A 12,295-nucleotide genomic window follows, 5' to 3' on the forward strand; every position below is an offset into this window, starting at 1 on the left:
GTAGAGTGAGAAACCACTTGTTGCTGAGCTACAAATTGAGAGGTGACTTCTGTGGCAGGCTGCACGAGAACCATTTCATCTTCAAGTAGTTCAGTAGAAGAAGATCGGGCAGCTGCCAGCTCCCGCTGCCTGTGGCTTTGTCCTCCGTTGTCAAGAAGGGAGACATGCTGGGCTTCATTACCCAGCCGTGCAGCAGGTCCCGACAAGTGATTTTTTGCTCCTCTTCTTTTGGTGGTTCAAGCCCAGATCAAACACGAGAGAGTTTGGCATTCGGGCCTCTGCCACACAAGGACCACCACGTCCAACGCAGAGTGTGGGACATGGAGCGCTGCCCAGGTCTTGGGGAGCTTGGTCCTCCTGCAAGGCTTGAAGCACTGTGAGGTGTTCCAGGTCCAGCTGAAGGCCAGTGCTTTTGTGGAGAAGTTGCGGTCGACAAGGAACACCACGGCTGTAGGAAGATCTGGAAACCTTCCCTCTTCTGCCCCTACTTCCTGTGAAGGACAAGGTCAACACTGGCAAGGAAAGGGTGGCAGAAAGATGTTTGTGTTCTACCAAAACCCATCCATTTGCTGGGGTTCATCCTCTGAGGGCTCATCCACCGTGCCCAAGAGCGGGATTTCCTCCCAGAAGAGCCCAGAGCTGCAGTGCTGCTCACCGGGAGCTGGGCATTAGCGTGACACAGCAGTCAATAAAGAGATGCAGAGAAGGAAGAGATGGGGAGAAGGATGTCAGCAAAGGTTTGGCATTAAAGTTGTTGACATGCAGAAAAATGCAATGGGAGATGGGGAAAACGGAACCGGGACGTCAGAAAGGCCAGATTGGAAATCAAAGCTCTGCCAAAGCAAGCCTGGACAATGCTGCAAGACAGCTTCATAACAGGGAGTAAAACTCCCAGATTACATCTGAAGTGCTGGTCAAGGCTGGTAAGATGCAGGAAGACCTCTACATTGCAAAACATTCGCATTCAAAAATCGGCAAATTCAATCATGAAAGTTCTCCTCTGGCACACTGAGCACACAATAACCGCACAGACCTCCGCAGAGAAATTTTAGGAGTATAAATGAAGCAAGGTCAGTTTAACTGCCTTGACTAATCCCCCGTCGTGACCCTTCGATATCCATTTACACATTCGCTTCTTCCCTAAAATAATACTAAACTGAACCCAGGCTATAACAAAGAAAAAATCCAAACCAGTTTAACTTCAAAGGGCCTTTTAATCTCTCCTTTACTCTGATGAAACAGGCTTTTTGTACTGAAGATGCTGCAACAATAAGAAATGAAAAAGCTCCAAGAAAATATTTTTCCCCTCTGTTAAGAAAATTAGTATTATGAGGAAAATATCTGACCAACAAGAGCCAAGTTAATAGAGGTGGCTCACTGGAAAACAGCAGAAAATGTTCACTTAAACCTGAGCATCTTTTTGCAATAGCACCTGTTGAACCTCTGTGTTTAAGTATCAAGTGAAAAGAGACACCCAAATGCCAAGGGAAAAAAAACAAACCAAAACAAACCACCAAACTGTCGTGTCGTCCCCCCCCCCCCCAAAAAAAGACACAAAGCCAACTACTCAAACATCTAGTGGAAAAATAAAAAACCCAAACCAACAAGAACCACTCAAGCACCAAGAGAAAACAAACCACCACTCTAATACCAGGCTCGATCAGGAAAACAAAGGAAATGCCAAGTGCAGCGGCCTCAGGAGCACCGATGCTCTGGGTAACCCTGCCACAGGCTGGGAACCTGCACCCCTTGTCCTGCATACACATAGCTCAGGCAGCATGCTGCCAAAAACAAATCCAGCTTCACCTTTTCACAGGGTGGTGCTTAATAACCCACAGCGAGAGATGCGATGAAGCTTCTCCCCAGCAACACCCGAGGATGCAGAGCCCCAGATTCAGTTTTAAAAATCATTTATTGAGAACCACTCACAGCCTCCTGACAGTAAGCGAGCCAGGCTGTGCCTCTGGTGTGGCAGTCTTGGCGGGCACCCTGACATCATCCACTTTCCTGCAGGAGCCCCAGGGCACTGTCATTTTCTGCTGGTGGTTTACCACAAATTGGGCAGTGCAGAAGTATTCCTCACCTGGGAAAGTCAGTATAAACTAAAAAGCCCATTCAGCACAACCAGAACTGAAGGAATAATGTTGAATTTAAGTAGTTACACTGAAAATAGGATGACCTTTATTTCAGGATTCAAAGATCTATATTGAGCTACATTTAATACCGTTCTCTGATTAGATATTCCATGCTGAAGAAAAAACCCAACACATTCTTGCCTAGAGAAACAGGTAACACAAAGCTGTTTCACAGCATCATGATGAAACTGTGTCAGAAGAGTATGGGCCATGGCTACAAAAACTCTATTTCCCCTGTACTACAAAGGCAATGGATTTACACAGATACTGTTGCCTGTCCCTACAAACCCTTCCCACCAGTATTTGTGGCGCATCACCACTGCAACGCTACTATTTCTGCAACAGCTGGATGTTAAGATTTAGAAAACGAAGCTCGCAGTTATCTGTAACATCAGAAAAATGTGCTTGAATTTACAGTCAGCTACTTACAGAACTGATTTGACAACTGAAAGTACAGGCAGGAGGATAAAACAGATACAGGCTGGTTTCTGGGTGTGTCTTAGGAGCCTGGAAACATACTGTTCCACTTTCCCTGACTTCCTGGTAAACACAGCTCCTGATCACTCCCACCCCAAACCCTTGGAGTCTCTTCTCAGAGCCCCAGCCAACTCAGGTGGTTTGCCCACAGTCAGCTAAGCAATGTCAGGACTGGGTCTGACGGAGGATAAGGGGGGGACGCTGGGTGTTGTAGAGCCTGAGTGCCCCCCCGATGGCCAGCCCAGTGTTAAACATCACCCCTGAGCATAATTCAGAGGGTGAATGATAAACTGCCAACTTTTATTTGATTATCATTACATCTGTGTTTAGTAAAGATGGCTTTCATATAAAACAGTCTTCAGAGACCAGACCAGATTATTTCCAGAAGACAAATTAATCAAAGTTTAAAATACTTTATGCTGTGTTTATGCCAAACAAATTAAAATTGTTCTTCAGTTCTCAGTTGATAATGCATCTTTAATCTCCTGGTTATTTTGAATCGCAAACCAGTCAAAGAAAAACAAACTGCTTGCATCAAAAGTGCAGAATTACCCAGAAAGCTAGTGACCTCCACTGGCTGCATCCATGGCTGCAGCCCCACAGAATGCCACACACATCGCCCACCGCCTGCTCTCATGGGGAGAGTCAGTCCTGACTTCTGATAACTTTTCCCCCAAGTACTTGTATAATTTAATGTGCTCTTTTCTGCTACAAAACGCTAACTCTTCAAACAAAAGTTGCGTCTCCGTGCGTGTAAATATTCCCTCAGTAAAGTAAGTGTCGCCAGGAAAAAGTAGTTTCATAGCTCAACGTAGAGCAGGACGATATTTGCGGGAGAAGAGGAAGCTCTGGCATGCACCTCCGAACAAAAGGGAACAAGTGGTCTTTACTCAGAGAGCAGCTTCCTATTAAGACTCACTCCTTCGTACATTATGCCTTTCATCCCCACTCAACCACAAAATGATTTTGCTGTAGGAAATACAATGGCAGAAAAAGATTTACATTGAAAGAATCTTTAATAATAAACTGTTGCAGATCTGCCTACTTCCCCGTGATTTATAATACAATAAACATCGGATTCTATTAAGTCTCATGCACTGAAGACACACACTGAAAAACCGAATATGAAAGCCCTCAATTCTTCCCGTCTCCAGTGCCATAATAGTGAAATGAGCATGTATAAATGTGCTAAGAGTATCTCTTTGCATCTTTTATAGCTTGTGTGTATTAATCTGTAAAGCTTATTAAGAAAGTCATTGCTATGCAAAGCAGCACCCAATCTCTTTCTCTCGCTTTTCAACAGCGCACAGTGTTTGGCCAATAGGACCAGTCCCCGGCCCCTCATTCCGCATTCATCACATGCAACATTTGCACAATGTATCTCTCAAAGGCTGCTGAATAGAAAGCCTTAATACTCATGTAAACAACTGCAAACCAATTACTTAATGAATCAGGCCCACACATAATGAGGTGCCAGACAAAGAGCTATAAATGCATTTTTGCGCTCCAGCCTCTGCTTTAAAGTAAAATCCCTCAGCTGTAGTTTGGGCTTAACTGGCACATCGTAATTATTGTCTGGAGGACATCAGAGGAAGCCATTTTTTTTATTGAGGTCCAGCAGGGTCTTTTGCGAGGTCACTCATCAGCTCAGTGACAAAACGCAGCACAGAAGAATTTATAAAGTACCACAGCAGCGCTGCACGGTTATGTTTATTCTCAAGTAGTGGGTTTCGAGACCACTTGTAACAGCAATAAAGCCCGAGGAGTGACTGCAGTAAGTGGAGCGCTTAAACGCGAGCGGCGGAGAAATCGCGCTGCGTCCTGGCCACAAACAAGCCGCCGGCTGCCTGGTCCCTTTCTCCCTCTTCCTCGCTGCTTCTGCTGCTCTTCGGCTCTGCAGAGCAGGTGCCAAGTGTCCAAAAGCAAGGGCTAAGGACAAACTTCACCTTGAGAAGGCTACACTGGTTTAGATTCATTTAGAAAAACTAACTTTAAGCCATTTTAAGATATGTTTTGGTTTGTTTTTTTTTAAAGCAGCATCGCTGTGTATCAGCACATGAGGTGTGAAAAAAAAAAAACAGCAAAAAATGTATGCCATATGAACAGCATGTGAGAAATGCAGAAGCCACCAAACGCATTATTAGCGAGCAGTGCAAGATCCAAGGAGGGAAACACTTGGAGACTTTTTAAATTTAAAAAAATAGTACACTTTAAATTATACGTATTTTACTCAGATGCTCAGTGTCCTGTAAGCAAGTTCTTCAGGTCCCAGTCCTTCTCTTCCTGCTGTCCTGGGCTTCAGTGAGTAACTAAAATTCAACATCTAAAAAGTCCTCTACAAAAGCACCCTTGCATTTCACAGCATTAGGTAGTACGGTTTGGAACATCAAAGCAAGTTCCAGAAAATTTAAAAATAAAACAAACAAAAAAGAAAAAAAGAAAAGCGTTTGAACAGAAGACTGTAAGAATTAATCCTAAGAAAATGCAGGAATGCCATTCATCGATATTGTATTACGGCTTGTATTTACTGTACTAGGAGAATTACAGAAATACTGCGACTAACACAAAATGCAGAACAATATTTGCAAAACTGGAATTATGTCTCTCATCAAAACTGACCTCACCAGTAACTGCATTAAAAAAGCTATATAAAAGGTGGCAGTGCCATATAAACGGGAGAAGTTTAAAATAAATCAAAACGCTCAGAAGTCTCTTCCTGAGTGCTATTGACGGCAGCTTTCAGAGCAGGAGCGGTGCAGCACCCACTTGCTGGGCTGTTCTAATAAGAGCAGATACAGATCTAAAGCCCTGCCAATATTTCACGAGATGGCTGTGTTCTGTCCTGTTTTCTACTGCTTCTTGACCACTAATTGGATTGTTGCTGTTTGATTACCCTTACGTGCCAACGAAGAATACAAGGAACAGAACTGCTCAGGGACCCAAAGGGAACTGCTGCAGTTTAAAAAAAACAAAAACAAACAGAAAAACCCAAAAAACAACAACCAAAAACCCAAAAGAGACAAAAACCAAACAGAAAAAAAACCCCAAACCCACAAAACAAAAATCCAAACAAAAAACCACATCCAACTTTTTTTTTTTTTTAAGTAAGAATAAATTGCACCCTTTAGGTACATGCAAGGCCATTAAACATACCTAGTTGGAAAGCAAAAAAAGCATGCTATAAATACCCTGGTATCAAATATTAAAAAGCCCCATACCCAAGCCCCTGAAGAGCATTATCCAGTTACAACGAGTTTAAATCTCAGATGCACAGAGAAGAAACCCACTACTTTATTTCTTGAAGACTTTATGTTTTATGCCTGCCCCTCTCCTGACAACTCCAATTGTCTGGCCCCCGAGCAGCCCTACTGAGAGCAGCTGTACACACTAATTTGTGGTTCACTGAGATGTCAATTGAGTCTTAAAATGAGAAAACAACAGCTGCAAAACAATACTTGGCTTTGGCACAAATATTTTCTAAGGTGTAGCAAAGTTTAAGATGTTTTATTAGATAAACATAAATAAGAATCTTAACCCTAGACCAAGTGGAAAAAATAAAATAATCGGAGCTTCAGTCATTTTCTGTCAGTGTTTCTCACTCTACAGAAGCATTTCAAATGTTAAAGGATTTAACAACTTTACCTTGAGAAGGGAGCATTTCTTTCATTGGATGCAGAACTTGTTTCTGAATGCATTTCTTGGCTTGCTTTTGCTTTGGAACCTTCATCGTCACTATCCCAACCTGTTTGGTAAAAACATGAAATAGTAATTTGTAGGTGTCAATGGCTGGACCTTACAACAGCGTGCAGTCCCAGGCACAACGCACTCCTGTTTTCACACAGATGCACGCAATGGCCACGCTCTTGCTTTGGTGACAAAGTCTAGAGAGGAGCATGTACCACGCAGCTATGGGATCTGCCTCAAGACTGCTCATGGTTAGGTGGAAATTAGTTAAAAAAAAACAAGAAAACAAGACTCCCTCACTAACCATTAAGTTATCTGATTAGGATTTCTTGTGAATAGTGAAATTTTTGCACGTTTTTGCCTCATTTTAGAAAAAAAAAATGCAAACACGAGGATTCTCTTAAGAGCTGTATTGCATCATGGCAACTTTAAGTAAAACCTAAAGGATTTCTGGGGTCTTTTTACATCTTTTTTTAAATCCCCGAGTTCTCATTTACTTTAATTAATCAGGAAGCAAGGTTATTTTTATTCTCTTTCCTCTTAAATGTAGATTATTCTATACAGTTATACTTCTCTTAATATTACCTGATACATCAGTATTTTCAACTGCTCTATTGAAATAGAGCTGCATTTGGGAGATACAAATCTTGGGATTTTTATAACTTAAACAGTGAAACACCCAATTACTTCAACATCTTTTATCCACACTTTCCTTTCCTTCCTCTCTCCCTGCTCTGCGTATCTCAATTCCATTCTGTAGAGATTGATTTAAAAATAAAGAGGAGGTAAATGAAAGCATTCACTGGAATTGTACAATTGCTCATCTTTGTACTCATTTCCAAAGAACGTGATGCTCAAGTACAAATCCCACTTTAAAAGGCTACTTTGCATTTAGATATATACACGTTTGTGTCTGTATATAGGTACATATACAGAGAATACTAAAATTATAAACAAGCCCTAATTGTTATCAACTTCATTCCAACCCAGGACTATTTAGTATTTCTGTACATCTTGGACACCCCTACTTTCTAACTGGCCATACACATCACCCATCTGCTCCAGTGGATCTCACTGCTCTGCATTTGGATTTCAGTGGCACAAATCCTGCTCAGCCTCGGGCACATCCAGCAGAGCAGGAGATAGCAGAGCTTGGGCACAGGAGTGGCACTGGCAGCCGAGTGCTGCTCCGCAGAACAAAGTCTGACCGCTTCCCAGGGAACACATGAAGGAAAAAAGAAAAATCAAGATTGGAGTGGAAAAAGAAAAGAAGGAAAAACGCTTTGCATGTGATGTACACATGCAGAGGAGCAGAGACCTGTGAAGATCTGAGGAGACCTCCTGAATGCAAGGTTGATGGCAGCTCTGTACTGCAGAGTGAGCCATGTGGGCACGTGCTGAGAAATCACCGACCACAAAGGAATGAATATTCACAGTTGTCTGTATGTTACTTCAGGAAAGCAAAAAAAAAAAAAACCCTAGATAATTTCATCTAATCAAGTCAGAACTCCCAAAACCCGCTTTTCACTCCAGTAGTAAAGCACTTAACATAAGTATATTTTTCAGGGCTCCTCATGCACAGATTCATACTACAGCACACAATGCAGCCCAGATTATATGCTTGCTTTTTGCCTGGGGACAGAGCAAGCTTTTCAGAGGATCCCTCTGCCTCCAGAAAGCCTTGCACAGAGCAAGCTGTGCCCAGCTAACAGAACACCACGGCCAGAAACTCTGCAAGCGTTCAAAATAGTTACATGTGCCCTCAGATGCGGCTCTGGTGTGTCTATGGCTTGCTCCTTGTGTGAAGCAGAACGTGGAGCAACGTCTGTGTCTCTGAATGTTCTTCCATCCCTTGGGGCAGTAACATGGGGCCTGTCTTTGATCGAGGCATCCCTGGCATACCCTCCTAGTTGACACTTCAAAACCCAGATCTTTGGTAGCTCTACCAAAACTTGAGCTAGGCCACTGTTGTTGTGCAGCTCTCCTTGTGGCTTTTGCAGGCACATCAGCTTCAAAAGACCATTCTCCCAAGCTTTCCATGCCTGCACTGGCTTCTCCTTCATTCACTACATCAAACAGTAACACAAACTACTTGTTCTTCACCTTTAAGACCCTTCAGAGCCCAACCTGTCCTTTACAATACAATGCTGGGCTACTAATCCCCACTTCTGCTTTAGTTACACCAGACTGCCTTGCCAATTAGTCCAGTCATTTCCCTCCAGCATCTTTGTGCTGGCTTACATCCTACGTACCCTACAGAAATGGAAGGTCCTTCTAGGAACTCCTAAGCCCACCAGTTCACCTCCCTGGAAAGCCTGCTGTGGCAGTGCGCCTGGGTTGCAGCGCCCACAAAGCATCCATCACGCAAGGACTGTTGCTGTGCGTGCTGAGCAATCACCTGGCTCTTATCTCTGCTTAACCCCCATGCCTTCAACAACACATCTGCATTGTAGGTCAGAGGAAAGGAGGAGTCTTGGTTACAGAAGTGCAGAGCCAACCACAAAACCAGCCCAACCTGGGCCCACAGCAATACTTGCTTTGCCTTTGTGAGCGAGCACATGCAACTGGTGCAGTGCACAGGGTAGGAAAGAGAGGATGCAAGACATAATGCAGCTAGGAAAAGAAGCCCTTAAGCACTTCCCTTTACTCCTGATAGAAGCGCATCGTGCCATAAAACCTGTACGCAGATCAGTGTATTTCCTTCATAAAACTGATTGTGTTTAAGGCTAAATGCAACTTAGCTCAAAAAGACACTTTGGGATGTGCATATGTTTCTGTTGTTTGTTTTGCCAGAAGCATCTACCTTGCCATGTTCTAATAGCCAAGTACACCCTCCCTGTCACAGGCTGGGGACAGCCAGAGGCGTGCTGTGCTGAAACACAAATACACCTTTTCCCTGAGTGCACAGCAGAACATGACAGCCCTGGCAAGAAAGATGCAACGAGTGGAGAAGAGGAGAAAAAAAAAAGGGGGGGGTTAGAGCACAACAGCAGTGTACAGACAAACCCTTGGATAAAAGAACTGCCAGTGCCACAGAAATCATTCAGCAGGGAGCAGAAGTGGTGGGAAGCAGCAGCGGAGGTGAGAGGAGGGCTGCAGGCAGCAGCTCCTGACAGCACTCTCATAAAGCCTCCTGGGCCATATGCAGACTTGTTAAAGAGCACCTCTCCCTTCGGTAAATTCTTGCTACACCAAGTAGAAGAGAGATGCCATCTGCTTCATGTTCTTTCCCCTGAATGGCTTTTGGAAGGAGTGGCCACGCCCTACCATCAGCTCCCAATGTTCCACAGATACCTCAGAGGCAATGCAAGGATGAAGCTGCCAGGATGGGGTACTTTGAGCATTTACTCAACAGCCAGCCTGTACTGCACAGACAAAACTGGACAAGCACGATAAAGCTCAGTCTTTAAACTCAAATTGTAATGTTAATAACAAAAAGTTCTTAATCCAGTCACTTGAATGGGAGCTGGCATGTCCCAGACAACACAGCTCTCCTTGCACCTTTTTACCTATGTTTCCTCAGCTCAGAGCTAGCAGAGGATCCAAAATACCACTATTAATTAAAACCACTCCACACTTTTCAACTTTGGATTAATTGTGCAGTCAGCACAGGTCAAAGCAGCTTTCATGTCAGCTTTCACAATTTTGTTCTGAACAAAACAGGTGTAGTCATCTTCATTAGCCACCAATTCCAGGAAAAATAAACACCGTAGTTGCATAATGAACCACCATTATTTTGTTCTACCGAACAGTTAAAATGATCTTTGACCCATAAAATACTGTACCAACACAGAACTGAAAAGAAGGTATTTTCTCCATGTGTTCCCCCTGTGGCCTAGGTTGCAGCATCTATCAATTGACAGCCAAACATCTTGGCAGCAGAAGTGATGTGATGTAATTTTCTGCAAATGAAGATATAAGACGGCTCTTGGCCTCGTAGCTGCAACATTTATATCTTGCTAATTGTATTACCTCTCTCACAGAGGAAGAAGCAGACACTTTTAAACATCAAAACCAGCATTAAAGTCTGGAGTCCCAGCACAGAAAAGACATCTGCTGACACCAAATCATCTTTCTATGAACAAATCTCCAAGTGCTTGACTCTGCCTGTCTGGAAATGGGAAAGGTAATGCACAAGGTTGTTAGTTTTTAAAATGCAGACTGGGAAAACATAAGTATCACTGTGCTCATGCATAGCCCATACAGTTTGCAAGCAAAACTGAAATCTTCAACCTAAGCAATAAAAGCACGTAAGCAAGCCATAGAAGTAGTACAGTAGGTACTGCTCTACTGGGAGAGGAACAAGAGCACTTTGTATGCCACTTAAAAGCTATAAAGAGCTATCATCCATTATTTCCAATAAAAATCAATAATCCCATAGGCAAATGGAGGTAGTTGGAGGGCAAAAGACCCCAGTGCTTTCACAGACTCAACCCAGATGCATATCTGCATCTTCCTCCCGTCTGCAAATGAGAGCCTACACCAAAAAGAACTTGGCTTTTTCTGTGTGCTTTTATCACCAATAAAATAGTTAGCAGCTCGGGTATTTCAGCTTCCAACTTCAAAGTCAATAATGCCTTGAAAGGAATATTATCAGGATCAGCTGAGCCTGCAAGCTGTGTAGTTTTACAGTTACCTTGGCAATAGTTACTGCATCTGCATTCAGAAGTGCTGGTAGGTCTGGGCTGCCATGCTGCTAGGTCCTGTACCAAAATAGGAAACTAACAATAGCTTCTGCCCAGAGGAACTTTAAATCTGAACAAGCTTCTCCACCACGTTAATGCTAATTACTGCACTTGCTGATAATCTACAAAGGGCTACGCAGGATTAAAGGTGGGCTGTCAGCTGCCGTGCCACTGCCAACACACGAACAGCTGCTGTGCAAGTCCCTGCCTTGGGACCAGAGGTGTGAGTGCTAGCTCTAGATGGACTCTTCTTCATGCTGATTTCCCTTGCGATAAAGCAACAACTTGCATACAGAGAGAAGATCAAGGCTACCTGCAAGTCTGACAGACAGATTGCTCTTTGGAGAGCAAACAGATGGAAAAAATCTCCAAATTAAAACCTGGGCAGAACACTGCAGTAACCAGTATCCAGAAGTAGGTCAAATACCAACAAATATCTCCCCACTTCCTTTACATGGGGGGAAGGAATAAAAGCAACAAAACCAATAATAATAATAATCATCATCATCATCCAACATACAGTGCTGTCCTCTCAAGAGCAGACATTTGGATGACCACTGGGCTCAGGAGATCCTAGTGAAGCACAAGCCACCCAGTGATAATACTACTAGAAGCTGCTGCCCCTGTTTAAAGATCAAAGAATAATTTTCACCCAGAATTCCTAACTATAAAAAGACTCTTAAGTCTTTCAGTAACCTAAAGTCGAGCAGCATAAAAATAACACCTACTGGAGTGCACAATCCAAACTAATTTAAGCAAAACATACAATTTTACGGTGTCCCAAGGTAGTTCTGTCAGACCACAACAGCAGCAGCAATTTATCACATGCCGATGAACTTTTGTCATAACAGCAGCTGCAAATGGGTTGATATCAAATGAAGCAAAAAGTTGGGTGGACTTATTAATGCCTTTATTAGCACACTCCACATGGAACCTCAGGAACCCTTTAACTTCAAGCTCAAAGGAGGACCTCACCAGGAAGGACATGTGGGCGTGAGAAAAGCATTGGCAAGATTATTGGCTCATTAAAGGTGATCTAAAAAGGAAAGAAGAATTGGATTTGTACCCTTTCATGTTCCTCTCTGATATATAAAGAATGGCACCTTTTTTTCCCCCCCCTTAAGAGGGCTTTTCCTACTTATTTCTACCTTAGCAATTTTATACCTGGAGGTGACATTTGAGATGTTGTGAAATTGAAGCCCAATGAGTGGAGAAGTACCACCATTTTTATTCAAATGCTTTACAGCTTTAACATCTATTTAAATCAAAGACATAAACAAAGGGTAGAGAGCAAATCTGGTTTTGTTAAGGATT

The 12,295-nt window shown here is 43.1% G+C and overlaps 1 protein-coding gene across 1 annotated transcript in view; it reads right to left on the minus strand.

Moving 5' to 3' along the window:
* Window positions 1–6,250: 6,250 nt before the first annotated feature.
* KIZ (kizuna centrosomal protein) overlaps window positions 6,251–12,295 on the minus strand; it is a 34,159-nt gene continuing 28,114 nt past the window's right edge. The window contains exon 11 of the mRNA XM_010178779.1: window positions 6,251–6,354. Within this exon, the coding sequence (XP_010177081.1) occupies window positions 6,251–6,354 (104 nt within the window). The remainder of the gene's footprint in view (window positions 6,355–12,295) is intronic.

The sequence above is a fragment of the Mesitornis unicolor genome, unplaced genomic scaffold (assembly GCF_000695765.1).
Source record: "Mesitornis unicolor isolate BGI_N332 unplaced genomic scaffold, ASM69576v1 scaffold31232, whole genome shotgun sequence".
Taxonomy (NCBI): domain Eukaryota; kingdom Metazoa; phylum Chordata; class Aves; order Mesitornithiformes; family Mesitornithidae; genus Mesitornis; species Mesitornis unicolor.